We start from the raw sequence: 17,152 nt of genomic DNA on the forward strand, positions 1-17,152 counted from the left end.
GAGAACTCTCTCGGTAGGTAGTGTGGTCTACAGCTTGTATACTCAATAAAGGCCAGCAATAGCTCGAGACTACCTGAGATTTAGTGCACCGGCTTTTATTTACAAAAATACATAGTCTGCCGCCACTGTTCTATCCTGCTTGTACATCTGTCCTGCCAGCTGTATGTTGATATTGTCGTCGTTCAGCTACGACTCCGTGAAGCATAAGATGTTACAGTTTTTAATGTCCCGTTGGCAGTTTAATCTTCCCTGTAATTTGTCAATTTTATTGTCCAAAGATTGCATGTTTGCTAGCAGAATGGAGGGAAGTTCTCCGAAGGCAGCCCGCCCCCCGGCCTCTCTTTCTCCACCTCCCCCTCACACAGATCACGGGAGTCGGGGCCTGTTCCCGAGGGAGCCGTATTTCCTCTGCCTCAGGCTCATCACAGTCTTGAAAGAAGAAAAAATGATCCTGCTAGTCCGTGGTGAGTAATCGCAGTCCTGAGATGATTTTTGGTCATAAGAAACGGTAGTGGCAACTTTATGTACAAAGTGAGTTAAAAAAAAGAAGTTCTAAACACTGCAGATAAAATAACAAAAAAATGATTTGGGGGCACGTAAAACGTCTGCCTTCTGCTCTGGTGTCATCTTACTATGGTTGGGTCCCTCCCGGTTCCTTTTAACCATGTCGTCAGCCAGTGGATATTCATCTGTCAATTCCTTCATCTCAATCAGGACAACCTCTGACCTTCGGATCAAGTTGTGGATCAAATCAAATGTTTATTCGTCCCAAGGCTTGCAACACAACGGGTGTAGGCTAACAGTGAAATGCTTACTTACGGGCCCTTCCCAACAATACAGAGAGAAAGAAAATAGTTAAATTATAGAAAAGTAAAACACTTCCTTTCGATTCATGTCGTTCATTTCAGTCAGCAATGCCCAAAGCATGCAGGACTCCAACTACCGCCGAATGTTGAACTCGAAAGTCATGTTTCTACAAACCTCTTGTTCACATGTTCACCATATGGGGCTCATTGGACCTGTCATTTGTGACTAAGACTTGTAAATGTGTGGGTGTAACAGTATAATTTTAAACCGTCCCCTCGCCCATACCCGGGCGCGAACCAGGGACCTTCTGCACACATCAACAGTCACCCTCGAAGCATCGTTACCCATCGCTCCACAAAAGCCGCGGCCCTTGCAGAGCAAGGGGAACTACTACTTCAAGGTCTCAGAGCAAGTGACGTCACTGATTGAAACGCTATTTAGCGCCCACGCTAACTAAGCTAGCCGTTTCACATCCGTTACATGGGATTAAAACAAAATTAACATTTGTTGATTGCTTGGCATACACATAAGATTATTTTCTTGAAATTGTCATTATTATTTTTGAAATGACTTATAAGTTGCGGCCGGACTAAATTGTGAACGACTCTTGCCCAGAATGCATTGCTTGACTGCCGTGAGGATGGTAAGTACAATAACATTCGACCCCCCCCCCCCATTTAGTAATCAATTATTGAATTATTGCACCAATTATTTGACAGACAGTTGGTGGTTGGAGCCCGTCTTTGGAGCCGCTGAGCCGGAGGAGCCCGTATTAATCCTGCACTGGCAGGTCGAGCAAACAACAACTAAAATGAACGAGTTACTCAGAAAAAAAAAAACCAAGTCTCTCAAGTCAGTAAAAACAGTTATTCAAAAAGTATGACTCATTCGCGAACTGCACATCAGTAGCCCCCACACACTACTTTGATAGATGACTTGTATACTCGCATCTGTAAGGCTTCCAAGGTTCTGTAAGGCTTCCATTGTTTGATATTTTGAAAGAGGAAGCAAAGTACTTGCTTGATGATGTTAACATTTCAGTCTCCTTTTTTTATTTTTACATTTATTTAACTAAGCAAGTCAGTTAAGAACAAATTCTTATTTTCAATGACGGCCTAGGAACAGTGGATTAACTTCCTTGTTCAGGGGCAGAACAACAGATTTTCACCTTGTCAGCTCGGGGATTCAATCTTGCAACCTTTCAGTTACTAATCCAACACTCTAACCACTAGGCTACCTGCCGCCCCAGTCTCCTCCTTCTCCACTAACCAAAGTTAATTGTATGGATTTATTTTCTATTAATAATGTTAAATTATGTTGAGGTATACCAACCTTTTTTAAATGTACTCAAGATGACTGTTATTAGCATGTTTTATCCACTACTATAAAAATGGTGAACTATCAGATACTCAACAGGGTCAGATTTCATTATTACTGAAACAGGACCTAAGTTGTAAATATTAAAAAACAATTTAAAAAAAATTGAGTACCTTTACACTTCAGTGCTGTGATGCAAAAATTATAGCAAAATACATTGTGATTTTATTCATCCTCTGTTTTTTTTGGAATTTGTTTGTAAATGCATGACATGTTTAAATTTTGGAGAATCTCGCTGTCATTGTAAATTAGAATTTGTTCTTAACTGACTTGCCAAGTTGAAATTAAAGTTTTGCTTTGACCAAAATGGCAAACCTTTTCATCATTAATATGGTCTAGTTTTTACGATGTGCGTTGACTTGTGTCATTGCTATTAGCATTTAACTGTTAAAAAAAGCTCATCCATTGTTTAAAAATGGTATTTTTGCCTTTGTGCAGATTGCTATGTCTCATTTTCGATTAAAGTTATGTATAGTAACCCTAGGGTGTAAATAGTAAATAATGGATACTTCTCAGTAAAACAAGGTTGTCCACTATCAGCATATATCTATTTATTGAGGCCATCGAAATGTTAGCTATTCAAATAAGATCCAATAATAATATCAAGGGGCTGGAAATCCAGGGCTTAAAAAGAAATGTCATTAGATGCTGATGATTCATGTTTTATTTTAAATCCACAATTTGGATTCACAGCCTCATAGAGGATCTACGTACTTTTTCTAACCTTTCTGGATTAAAACCAAATTATGATGAATGTACTATATTACCTATTGGATCACTAAAAAAATCCCCCTGATGAACTCTAGTCATATCCCAGTTTACCTATTTGCTTATGGCCTTGCCTACATCTAGAAACCTGTATTTTATTTGATATAAGCAACAAATATTCCATTTTTATTTGAAACGGCAAACCAAACCTATTTTTTTAATAAATATGAATTCGGAGGGCAGAAATTATTAAATATTAAAGCATTAGACTTCTCACAGGCTGTTACTGGCTTTAGTCATACAAAAAGTTATATTTGAATCCGAACTGGTTCTCTAGCAGATTAGTAAGAATGTTTCACCCCATCACCCCATGGCCTTTTTCCCTTTTCAGATTACAACCTCTCACTTTCGGTTATTTGAAAATCAAATAATTTCCAAAATATCACTATCAATATCAAAGAAAGTTGGTTGCAATGGAGCAGAAGGGTGGGACAAACAAACAACAAGATAACTATAAAATATAAAATATACTGTGTCCGTAAAATATATATATAAACAAATCAAAATATATTTTATATTTGAGATTCTTCAAAGTAGCCACCCTTTGCCTTGATAACAGCTTTGCACATTCTTGGCATTCAACCAGCTTTATGAGGAATGCTTTTCCATCGGTCTTGGAGTTCCCACATATGCTGAGCACTAGTTCCCACATATGCTGAGCACTTGTTGTCTGCCTTTCCTTCACTCTGCGGTCCAACAAAGAGGGACTTAGGAAAATTGCAATTGGCTCAGAACAGGGCAGCACGGCTGGCCATTGGATGTACACAGAGAGCAACCATTAATCATTTGCATGTCAATCTGTCCTGGCTCAAAGTAGAGGAGAGATTGACTTCATCACTACTTGAGTTTGTGAGAAGTATTGACATGTTGAAAGCATCAAGCTGTCTGTTTAAACGACAAGTACACAGCTCAGACACCACTGCACAACCCACAAGACATGTCACCAGAGGTCTCTTCACAGTCCTCAAGTCCAGAACAGACTATGGGAGGTGCACAGTACTACATAAAGCCATGACTACATGGAACTCTATTCCACATCAGGTAACTGATGCAGGCAGTAAAATTAGATAAAAAAACAGATACATTTTTACAAATTATTAATTTGTAAAGAATTCTAAAAACATTATTCCACTCTGATATTATGGGGTATTGTGTGTAGGCCAGTGACAAATCTCAATTTAATCAATTCTAAATTCAGTCTGTAACACAACAAAATGTGGAAAAAGTCAAGGGGTGTGAATACTTTCTGAAGGCAATCTTAAATAATCCCACAGCACCCCCCTCAGATCCTTACCCCCCCCCCCCCCCAACCCTGCCACAATGTATTCACTAGGGTCCGCTTTCCCAAAAGCAGGGGATGCGGGAGCATCATTAAATCTCAGAGCTGTTTCCCCAAACCATCGCTACTAAAGATGCACTTGAAAACAATCGTTATTTACAGACTGCCTCAGACCACTTGCAGATCACATAAGTGCGTCGTTTTTTTACCTTGCGCTTCACTTTATACACAGATCTAAACTAAACTTAGAATCAAGATGTTTATCTGTCTCTTTGCAACCACCAATATCTTCACAACAAAGTTGACTACAAATACAAAGTTGTCAAAGTCTTTGGAATTGTTACAAAAAAAAATTGAGGGCAAAAATATGATTCAAATGACAACCGAGATGACTGCATTAAAAGATCAATAGACTTCATGGGCATTGATGTATTTCAATCAATATTTCAATGGAAATCAAGTTCATGTTCAATCAGTGATTGTCATTTGGCCAGACTTGGATTGGGTCAGGATTGGATCAACTTGTACCCTTAATGTCAATACATTTGTCCCATGTATTTTCTGATTCATAATCCCCCCTAGTCTTCTAGTCCTGGAAGTATGCTGGTAGGTTTTGATTCTGGCATGGTCGGGTACGCTGCTCTGCCATTGCATTATCAAATCACAGGTTTTGGCACCATATAAAATAGCTCCTTTTTTAGGTTTGAAGGGATTGGGGTGATAACACTATGAGGTGTTGGCAAAAAGACATACAAAAGGAGGCATAGCCTTTTAACTGGGGAAAGAAATATAGGGCATTAGTTCAATGCTCCCAGGCAGTCAATAAGAAGATGAGCCTCCAGACTAATTTCTTCTCCCCAATAGAGGAAAGAATCACTGCTGTGTTGACGTCAGATAAACAAAACGGTTAGAATAACGTCAGCTATAGAAAGGAGTCAGTTGTGCCTGCAGAGATTAATTTGGGCAATTGCCCCTTTAAAATAACATTTTAAAGAGATTGTTTACTCAAATGTCACTTTTCATGTTTATATAGTGTTTTTTTTTTATATATCAGTTGCACTATCAAGAATAGATAGTCTACTCTGCCTCAGTGTGATCCACAGAGGCTCAGGAGAGGCAGTACTAAACCTCTCTATTAGAAACACGATAATGGTGCAGCATAGCCATAGAGCAAGCCGTCCACGATCCCAGTCTTGTCCCATTGCAAAAGGAGGGTCAGGCAGCACTTGAAAGCTCCATGGCCCCTACAACCACCATCGCCAAGGCTGAAGTCTCGCAAGCCAAGGGAGATTACGTTTCCCTGCCTTTTCTCGCTGCATTTCCTCTCCCGACAGGGGCCCCTATGAATGGCATGATGGGAAATGCAAAGCCTCTAACTGCGCCACGGGGTTTTTCAACTCCCATAGAGGCTTTTTTCCAATTTTACTCTCAGCACTGCAAATCCATCTGAGGCGGCGCAGAGTGATTCCATTGCTGTATGGTGTCTATTACTTTTGCCGGGAAATATATATTAAAACTCCCAACAAACCTTGTGTCAGGGTATGGGGAAAGATTACATAGGTAGGGGTGGCAGCTAGCCTAGTGGTTAGAGTGTTGGGCTAGTAACTGAAAGGTTGCTGGATCGAATCACCAAGCTGAAGGTAAAAATCTGTTCTTCTGCCTCTGAAAAAGGCAGTTAACCCACTGTTCACTGGTAGGCTTTATGCAGATTGCTATGTCTCATTTTCGATTATTTGAAAATTATACTTTTTCAATTTCATCCCCCTGAAAATAAATATTACAACAGATAATATGGCTGAACTCAAATATGCTGGTTAATAAAATACTTGTATTTATGGGAAAGATAATTGATAAGGGTATTTAGTTTTTAAATGATATTGTAAATTGGAATGGTTCTCCAGTAGATTATTAAAAAAAGCTCATCCATTGTTTAAAAATTGCCTTTTTGCCTTTGTGCAGATTGCCATGTCTCATTTTCGAATAATTGAAAATTATACTTTTTTCAAAGTATCTACATTTTTCAAACAAGCTGGCTACAAATTCAATTTCATTCCCCTGAAAAAATAGAACTGACATTACAACAGATATTATGGCTGAACTCAAATATGCTGGTTAATAAAATACCTGTATTTATGGGAAAGATGTTTGAAAATTGTATTTTGTTCTTAACAGAATATTGTAAATTGGAATGGTAGAGTTACTTCTTTCATGGAGTTATCAGAATTGTACGGGAAGGTCTGCTCAATCCAAGGTTACAACCAATTGATTACAGCATTCCCCCCAAAATGGAGGAGGCAGGTGGCAGTGGGAGGAGGTAGGGAACTGGTCTGTCTGCCCAATATAAAGGATCAAAACTGGCAGAGGAATAAAAATAGCATAAATAGGAAAGTATACCAGTTTAATTTGAGGACCAGGATGTTGACAGCTCTGCCATACAGATTGCAAAATAGTTTGGAAGAGATTTTTAATGTACCGATTCAATGGTACAGGGTGTATGAGTTGATATATAAAACAACGCAAGATTCAAGACTTCGTGCTTTTCAGCTAAAATGATTATGTCAAATTCTTGCCACCAACAAAATGTTGAATATTTGGGGCATACAATCATAGAATCTGCAGATTTTGTTGTGAGGATACAGAATCAATAGACAATTTATTTTGGTATTGCCTTCAGGTAGCCTGTTTCAGTTCAGGAATGGCTGAAAATGCATAACATTGATCTAAAATTGACCCTAGAAATAGTACTGTTAGGAGATCTGGAGAGTTTGGGTCAGTCAATTACTAATACTCTTAGTAAAAGTATTTATCTTCAACTCGCAATCTGTGGATTCTATTCGATTAGATTGATTGAAATTGTATGTTAAACATCACAGCATAGTTGAAAGATATAATGGTGCGTAGAAATCCGAAGAGGGAGGCCAGCAGAGATAGGATGGGAGGTGGGATGGGCTGAGGGAAGCTGAGGATGGGCTGAGGATGGGCTGAGGGAAGCTGAGGATGGGCTGAGGGAAGCTGAGGATTGGGATGTGGAATTTGAGACAAGTGGGAGTGGAGTTGCTGGGCCGGGGAGAGAATAACATTCAAAGATAAAAGTATAAAAATTAAGTCAAAACACAACAAAAAGTAAGTTTGAATGACACTGAGGGGCAGTGTTTTTATAGCTAATGTCAGTTTGTCTGAGGCTGATGCCGTGTAGGTGTTTGTACACATGCATATACACGGACACACACACACTCATTCAAATGCACACGTGTGCACATACACGGACACACATATAAATAGTGCCATATACATGCACTCACCCATATTCAGCTGGCCTTGCTGTTATGATTTTGTTGTCCTTGATGTCTTTTGTTTTTTTTGCATTGTTGTTTTCTGTTTTCCTTTGTTTTTCTCTTTTGTTCATTTTGTTGGTTGTTGTTGCATGGGGGGGGGGGGGGGTCTTGGCAGTGGGGAATGGATTTTTTTGTGTTTTCTAAAATAATATTGGATGGTTGAGGGGCAGCTCTTGTGGAACTGTAAGGGGGATCTTGGAGGGCTGGTGGCCTGGTGGTTGGGAGCTTGGGCCAGTGGCTGATGGATCGCTGGGTCGGATCCCCGTTTTTGACCTTGTGGGAGATCTGTCGATATCCCCTTGAGCAGGGTGTTGACCCTGGTTGCTTCTGTGTGAAGACTTACAGAAAACATTTGACCTCTGTCATTGCCAACAAAGGGTATATAACAAAGTATTGAGATAAACTTTTGTTATTGACCAAATACTTATTTTCCACCATAATTTGCAAATAAATTCATTAAAAATCCTACAATGTGATTTTCTGGATTTTTCTTTCTCATTTTGTCTGTCATTGTTGAAGTGTACCTATGATGAAAATTACAGGCCTCTCTCATCTTAAGTGGGAGAACTTGCACAATTGGTGGCTGACTAAATACATTTTTTGCCCCACTGTATGTGCTGTATATATAAAAGAGTTGTCTTCTGAGCCTTACAGAACTGTAGTTGGTGGAGTCTGACTGTTTTTCTCAATACCAAACAGTTTCATAATGTATTTGTTGTAATGAACACGTACCCTCACCAGTTTATTAAGTGGGCTTTGGGAGTTTTAGGGAACATCTTCTTCAAATTTGGAATCTTGGAAAGGTAGAAGTTGCGGGTTAATTTTGATTTAAAAGCCTCTACAGTGTTGTAGAACCAACATACTATACATAGGACACCATCTTGGCTTGAATCATTGAAACACTAGTTGACACCCCAAAAATCTCTAATCATACATTTGTACTGTACAAAATGCAATATAATGCAAACAGTGTTTTATGCATGCTTGTCTGAAGAAAGACTAGATGTGACAGAACCCAGTTCTGATGGCAGCAAAATATAGCAGAAACAAATATTGCCGGCCTCCTGGTTTAATTGGATGTGGATATCTTAGCAAATATCATGAAGTTGCTGCCTATTGATTTTGAAAGATATGATCAGAGGAAAGGTGGCATGTTGTTCCTCAAACAGATTTTAAAAGAAAGTATATTGACGGAACTTAGCTGATAGACTAAAGAAGCAATCGTTCTATAATCAATGTATCACGGCCGTCGAATGAACTAGACCAAAGCGCAGCGTGGTGAGCGTACATGTTCCTTTTATTTAGAAATAACACAGACAAAAACAAGACACAATACAAAACAACCGTGACACTTAAGGGCACTGTGCCACAAACAAATGTAACTTCCCACACTGAAAGGAGGGGAAAAGGGCTACCTAAGTATGGTTCCCAATCAGAGACAACGATAGACAGCTGTCCCTGACTGAGAACCATACCCGGCCAAAACATTGACATACAAAATCATAGAAAACAAAAACATAGAATTCCCACCCCAAATCACACCCTGACCAAACCAAATAGAGACATAAAAATGCTCTCTAAGGTCAGGGCGTGACACAATGTCTTCAACCGACAGTGAATGGGTTTAGTGCAGATACCCTCTCAGTAAAAGGAACTACAACTACAATGAGGAAGGGATGCAAGAAGGAGCAACTTTGTAAAGCTCCTTCTTCTTTGAAAGAGCATCTTTGTAAAGCTCCTTCTTCTTTGAAAGAGCATCTTTGTAAAGCTCCTTCTTCTTTGAAAGAGCATCTTTGTAAAGCTCCTTCTTTGAAAGAGCATCTTTGTAAAGCTCCTTCTTCTTTGAAAGAGCATATTTGTAAAGCTCCTTCTTTGAAAGAGCATATTTGTAAAGCTCCTTCTTTGAAAGAGCATCTTTGTAAAGCTCATTCTTCTTTGAAAGAGCATATTTGTAAAGCTCCTTCTTTGAAAGAGCATCTTTGTAAAGCTCCTTCTTCTTTGAAAGAGCATCTTTGTAAAGCTCCTTCTTTGAAAGAGCATCTTTGTAAAGCTCATTCTTCTTTGAAAGAGCATCTTTGTAAAGCTCCTTCTTCTTTGAAAGAGCATCTTTGTAAAGCTCCTTCTTCTTTGAAAGAGCATCTTTGTAAAGCTCCTTCTTTGAAAGAGCATCTTTTGGGAACATTAGTTTCGCTGCTGATGATAAAGTGGAGTTGAAGGACATAAACAGTTTTTTCCCTTTTTTGTACATTTTTTTTTTAAAGTCTCAAATAAAAAAGTTTTTAAAAGTTTAAAAAGTTTATTAGATAAAAATGTTTTTGTCCGTTTAGTCAAACAGAATGTAAGGCCAAATTCGACTAGACTTCAAACTTGGGAACATGTTTCGCTTACATAGAAAACTAATTTCACAAGTTATACTCTCATAGCAAATCCCGAGTGAGATTCAACCGACTCGGAAAATGTTCTTATACCTATAGTTTGATAAATGCCAAATATTTCTTGGGTGTATTTCTTAGGTGTGTCCTTGTCTTAGCTTTTAAGAGTAATGGTATTAACATTTACATTATACTGTGTCAGAAAGAGGGTTAAAAACTATAAATCTTAAAATAGAAAGTTATTACTTGTAGAAGCCATTCACATTAATTGAACTGCAGTCAATCTTAATTTTTTTCCTAGATTCGAAACAGTGAATTCATTGCAATTGAATATAAACAGGATGCTGCATTAACATGTATTAGGTCTGAATATCAGGGGGATTTTATGAATCCAGCTATAATACTAACGCTGAATGGTTTATTAATCCAAGTATCCACTCTCTGCATATCTCTGCCTATGCAGCTCTGCCTTTGCAACAGAGTGCTGAGTGTATTCTCTTCTCAGCTAGAATTGTCACTCGTCCCAAGAGCTCAGCAAAACTGAAAGAAATGTGAATTAACAGGAAAATCTGGAAGAGCTGAATTGCCGATTTGCGTGTAGTACGCAAAGCATGTGGCACAAAGAAACCGATGGAATGCATTTTCAGGGCTCAACATGAGGTTTTACCTAGTAGTACTAATTGGAGAATTCATGCAGACAATATGCCTTAGGCCCATCATGTTGCAAAAACATTATGGAATTCACATTCTTGGGGCTGAGACTTGAGTAAATGGTCATATTTGGTAAAATATACATGGGCGTGCTACATGCATTTCTTTAGTGGTTATTTTGCAAGTCTGCAGGTCTGTTACTAACTAACTCAAGCTGAGAATCTCACAAACACGATGGTGTTCTCTGTTTTGCTCTAGGATGCCCACAAGCCTCATAAGACTTGTCTGAAGGTCCCTGGTACCAGTAAAAAAATGAATGGAAGGAGACTGTTTAAGTGCCTAAAAATAGGGGGATAAATACATGTCAAAAATTGGTTCCTGATCTTTCTTATATCTCTCAGATATAGGACAGACACTTCAGAAAAAATATCTATTCACTTTTGGTTCATTCAGACGATTAACATATCAGAAGCTGGTCCTCTCACAGGGGCAAAACAACACTGCTGGAAATGTTTTTATTTTATTTTTATTTTTATTTTACACAGGGACAATGTTTATGTTTCACCTGGCCAGGGTCTCCAGCAGTGCAAGCTTGATAGAATGCTGCCTTCATTTAGACAGCTTCTGTTGGGAGTACATCAGTAACAGATAGGGTTCAGCTAAGTTCTCCAATTAACTAACCACCAGCCAGCTGCTACGGCAATGCCAATATGGCAAATGCCATTCTCAGCTGCCTTTCTTCAGAAATTGGATAAAGCCTCAAGACGTGGCAGGGTAGCGCAAGGAAGAATAGTCAACAGCAGACTGTCAACCGTGTTTACTTTTCTTTCTATGTTCTTTCTCCCACAATGCATTCTGAGTAATAATACCCCATGGCTAGACTGCGGCGTCCACGCCTGCATGTTAAATGATTCATTCATTATAATATCTTCTGGAAACACGGAGTATAATTTCGTCTGGAAACACTTGTGTCAGCTGCATTTGACACACAGTTGGTTTGCTGAGAGTGAGTGTCCATATTTACTGAACAAAAATATAAATGCAACATGTGAAGTGTTGGTCCCATTTTTCATGAGACAAAATAAAAGATCACAGAAATGTTCCATAGGCACAAAAAGCATCTTTCTTTCTTTCTTTCTGCACACATTTGTTTACATCCATGTTAGTGAGCATTTCTCCTTTACTAAGATAATCCATCCACCTGACAGGTGTGGCATATCAAGAAGCTGATTAAACAGCATGATCACTACACAGGTGAACCTTGTGCTGGGGACAATAAAAGGCCACTCTAAAATGTGCAGTTTTGTCACATAAGACAATGCCACAGATGTCTCACGTTTTGAGGAAACGTGGAATTGGTATGCTGACTGCAGAAATGTCCACCAGAGCTGTTGCCAGATAATGTCATGTTAATTTCTCTACCATAAGCCGAGCTCAACGTCGTTTTGAGAATTTGGCATTTAAACCGAAGACCACGTGTAACCACGCCAGCCCAGGACCTCCACATCCGGATTCTTCACCAGCGGGATTGTCTGAGACCAGCCACACGGACAGCTGATGAAACTGAGGAGTATTTCTGTCTGTAATAAAGCCCCTTTGTGGGGAAAAACTGATTCTAATGGTCTGGACCTGTGCCCTTCCAGGCCCAACCATGGCTATGCCTCTGCCCAGTCATCTCAAATCCATAGATTTGGTTTTAATTTATTTCAATTGACTGATTTCCTTATATGAATTGTAACTCAGTAAAACCGTTGAAATCGTTACACGTTGCATTTATATTCTGGTTCAGTATATATGTATTTGTGCCTGAAAACAAAAAAGACATAATAAGGTAGCTAGACACTTTAATGTGTTGAAAGGTACCTTTCTCTGCCATGCTGAAGTACCAAAACTAATTGATATTTCAGATAGAGAAGTGACAATGTCATGTCAGCCGAGTTCATGTTTTGATTTTTTTTTAAATCAACCAAAACATTTCACCATGTCATTGGATTTAGGTTAAAAGATGTGTGAAAACTATACTAAATAACCTCCGTTGATGGGGCCTCCCGACTGGCGCAGTGGTCTAAGGCACTGCATCGCAGTGCTAGCTGTGCCACTAGAGATTCTGGGTTTGAGTTCAGGCTCTGTCACAGCTGGCTGTAACCGGGAGACCCATGGGGCGACGCACAATTGGCCCAGCGTTGTAGGGAGGGTTTGGCCGGCATGGATGGCCTTGTCCAATCGCTCACCAGCGACGCCTGTGGCGGGCTGGGCGCAGTGCACACTGACATGGTTGCCAGGTGTGTGGTGTTTCCTCCGACACATTGGTGCAGCTGGCTTCCGGGTTAAGTGGGCATTGTGTCAAGAAGCAGTGCAGTGCGGTTAGGTTCTGTTAGAGGACACACGGCTCTCAACCTTCACCTCTCCCGAATCCGTACAAGAGTTGCAGCAATGTGACAAGACTGTAACTACCAATTGGATACCATGAAAAAGGGGTAAAAATAATAATAATTTAAATATAGAAAAATATACAATTTAAAAAAAATACAAACAAAAAAAAATACCCGAAGTTGATGACTTTTTGCAAATCCAATCATGTTTTCGTGGAAACACTATTGATTCAACCAGTTTTTGACCAGTGGTAGGTGATTCTTGTCTCGATTTTATGAATACTGACTCATTTGCAACACTCACTACCGAGTTTAAAACTGCCTCTGGAAGCAACGTCAGCACAATAACTATTTGTTGGGAGCTTCTTGAATGGGCTTCCATGGCCGCGCAGCCGCACACAAGCCTAAGATCACCATGCGCAATGCCATGCGTCGACTGGGGTGGAGTAAAGCTCGCTGCCATTGGACTCTGAAGCAGTGGAAACACATTTTTCATTAAATGCACCATGCCTTGTGGTTTGATTGCTGTAACAACACAGCATAAAACAATTAATAACGTCCCATGATGGTAGTGACTGCCCATTACTGCTCATCACTCATTAACCATAATTTATTTACTTTACTTTAATAAAATATTTCAGTTGTTGTGTATATTACATGTGTTTTATTTAATAACTCTATTATTTAATTCCAAGTCATCATCTCGTCTCCATCAAGGTCGTTATCAATAAATTGTCTCAAGGTGCAGAGCGTTCGATTTGGCTGCCGGTGGGCAAGGAGACCCCAGCTCCGCATGACATAGACTGAGCAGGTGAAAGTTATGATCACTTATTGATGTCACTTGTTAAATCCACTTCAATCAGTGTAGATGAAGGAGAGGAGGCATGTTTTAGAAGGATTTTTATGCCTTGAGACATGAATTGTGTATGTGTGCCATTGAGGGTGAATGGGCACGACAAAAGATTTAAGTACCTTTGAACTGAGTAACAGTTTCCCGTATATACCAAGAATGGTCCACCACCCAAAGGACATCCAGCCAACTTGACACAACTGTGAGAAGCATTGGAGTCAACATGGGCCAGCATTCCTGTGGAATGCTTTCAACACCTTGTCGAGTCCATGCCCTGACAAAGTGAGGCTGTTCTGAGGGCAAAAGGGAGTGCAACTCAATATTAGGAAGGTGTTCCTAATGTTTTGTACACTCAGCATATTTTGGGTTAGGACGTTGAGGTTTCAGCATTATGATGCATTTACATGACACTACATTCCATGGTAACCATGTTAGCTCCCCATATTGACCAATCGCAGTTCACAGAAGTTTGTGAATTTGAAACAATACCATGCACAAGATTCCAAATTGTCATCATGAATGGACAAATTGAATGCTCAAAGGAACTAACATTCTAAAAGTTGGCCCAAAACTCTAAATATATGATAGTGGATGCAACTGTACACTAGCCTGGAATCAAAACTGATTTGGATTCCCTTCGGCTCCCAGGCTATCTCAGATGTCAGTAGAAACCAGATGTGTTGCCACACATGACAGTGTTGTTGTTATTTAAATAAGAACTCCCTTTCTGTTAGACGAGAGATATTTGCATACACTTAGACCTACTAGATTAACTGAGATGCTGTGGCAGTGGATACAGTAGGTGTCTATGGTATTTAATAAAGCTGGCATGGAAAAATCACAGCCTTCATTTCATAACGAACCACACAGTAAAATAAACTGTTTAGGTATTGGAGAGGCTGCTGAAATAAACTGTTTAGGTATTGGAGAGGCTGCTGAAATAAACTGTTTAGGTATTGGAGAGGCTGCTGAAATAAACTGTTTAGGTATTGGAGAGGCTGCTGAAATAAACAGTTTAGGTATTGGAGAGGCTGCTGAAATAAACTGTTTAGGTATTGGAGAGGCTGCTGAAATAAACTGTTTAGGTATTGGAGAGGCTGCTGAAATAAACTGGCACTGCTGTCAAAATAAGTGTTCTGTACAAAAAAGCATATTGTAACTCTCTCCACTGATATTAAATTAGATGTGCACGTGTGTGTGTGTGTGTGTGTGTGTGTGTGTCCGTGTATGTGCATGTGTACAAACACCTGCACGGCATCAGCCTCAGGCAAACCGGCATTAGCTGTTAAAACACTGACCCCTCAGTGTCATTCAAACATACTTTTTGTTATGTATTATTGTTTTTACTTTTATCCTTGACCATCATTTTATCCTCCATCCAGCAACTCCACTTCCACTTGTCTCCAATTCCACATCCCAACCCTCAGCTTCCCTGTCACGGCTCTCGCCGTAATGACGATCGGACCAAAGTGCAGCGTGGTAAGTGTTCATGATTTTATTTAATCACAAAACACTCTAACAAAATAAACAAGAGGGAAACCGAAACAGTTCTGTAAGGTGCATAAACTATACAGAAAACAACTACCCATAAAACACAGGTGGGAAAAAAGGCTGCCTAAGTATGATTCCCAATCAGAGACAACGAATAAAAGCCTCTCTATGGCCAGGGCGTGACATTCCCTCACATCTCTGTTGGCCGGCCTCTTCGGTTTTCTACGCACCTAATATCTTTCAACTATGCTGTGATGTTAAACCACAATTTCAATCTCTAATCAAATAGAATCCACAGATTGATAGTTGAAGATAAATACTTTTACTAAAAGTATTAGTATATTAGTAATTGACTGACCCGGTCTCTCCAGATCTCCCAACAATACTATTTCTAAGGTCAATTTTAGATCAATTTTATGCATTTTCAGCCATTCCTGAACCTGAGACCAGAAACAGGCTACCTGAAGGCAATACTAAAATAAATTGTCAATTGATTCTGTATCTTCACAACAAAATCTGCAGAGTTTCGATGTCACGGTCATCATAAAGAGGAGACCAAAGCACAGCGTGGTAAGCGTACATTCTTCTTTAATAAAGAAAGAACACTGAACAAACTATCAAAACAACAAAAACAAACCGTGAAGCTAATATGGCTAATGCAGACCTAAATAGGGTCCCCAATCAGAGACAACGAGGAACAGCTGCCTCTGATTGAGAACCAATTTAGGCAACCATAGACATATAAACACCTAGACTACCAAAACCCCTAAACATACAAAAAAAACTAGACAATACAGAAACTAAACAAACCACCCTCGTCACACCCTGGCCTAACCAAAACAATAAAGAAAGCAAAGATAACTAAGGTCAGGGTGTGACATTCGATGATTGTATGCCCCAAATATTCAAAATTTTGTTGGTGGCAAGAATTCGCCATAATAATTTTAGCTGAAAGCACAAAGTCTTGAATCTTTTGTCATTTTATATATCAACTCATACATAGGAAAATCTCTTCCCAACTATTTTCCAATCTGTATGACAGAGCTGTCAACATCGTGGTCCTCAAATGAAACTGGTATACTTTCCTATTTTCCTATTTTTTTTATTCCTCCGCCAGTTTTGATCCTTTATATTGGGCAGACAGACCAGTTCCCTACCTCCTCCCACTGCCACCTGCCTCCTCCATTTTTGGGGGAATGCTGTAATCAATTGGTTGTAACCTTGGATTGAGCAGACCTTCCCGTACAATTCTGATAACTCCATGAAAGAAGTAACTCTACCATTCCAATTTACAATATTCTGTTAAGAACAAAATACCATTTTCAAACATCTTTCCCATAAATACAGGTATTTTATTAACCAGCATATTTGAGTTCAGCCATAATATCTGTTGTAATGTTAGTTCTATTTTTTCAGGGGAATGAAATTGAATTTGTAGCTAGCTTGTTTGAAAAAATGTAGATACTTTGAAAAAAGTATAATTTTCAATTAATCGAAAATGAGACATGGCAATCTGCACAAAGGCAAAAAGGCAATTTTTAAACAATGGATGAGCTTTTCTTAGTAATCTACTTGAGAACCATTTAGGGTTCAAGTAAAACTTTTGAATAAGTGACTATTTTAGAGAGAGGTTCAGTGCTTTTAGATTTAACAATCTCAAACCACCCAATTCATATTCATTATATAGATAGGTACGCTTTGTTTCGTCCTGTTTAACGTCCCTGATAAAGATACATATTTTTTGCTCATATGATTTGAAAAATAAATGGTCAGGAGTAGGCAGCACCATAAGTAAGTGAATAAACTTAGATTTGACTAATGATTTAATCAGGGCATTTTTTCCATATTGA

General features: G+C 39.2%; 1 protein-coding gene across 1 annotated transcript in view; it reads left to right on the forward strand.

Moving 5' to 3' along the window:
• The first annotated feature begins 12,794 nt into the window (after window positions 1-12,794).
• The window catches only part of LOC139376607 (uncharacterized), a 44,430-nt gene continuing 40,072 nt past the window's right edge, over window positions 12,795-17,152 (forward strand). The window contains exon 1 of the mRNA XM_071119383.1: window positions 12,795-12,871. Within this exon, the coding sequence (XP_070975484.1) occupies window positions 12,795-12,871 (77 nt within the window). The remainder of the gene's footprint in view (window positions 12,872-17,152) is intronic.

The sequence above is a fragment of the Oncorhynchus clarkii genome, chromosome 20, assembly GCF_045791955.1.
Source record: "Oncorhynchus clarkii lewisi isolate Uvic-CL-2024 chromosome 20, UVic_Ocla_1.0, whole genome shotgun sequence".
NCBI lineage: Eukaryota > Metazoa > Chordata > Actinopteri > Salmoniformes > Salmonidae > Oncorhynchus > Oncorhynchus clarkii.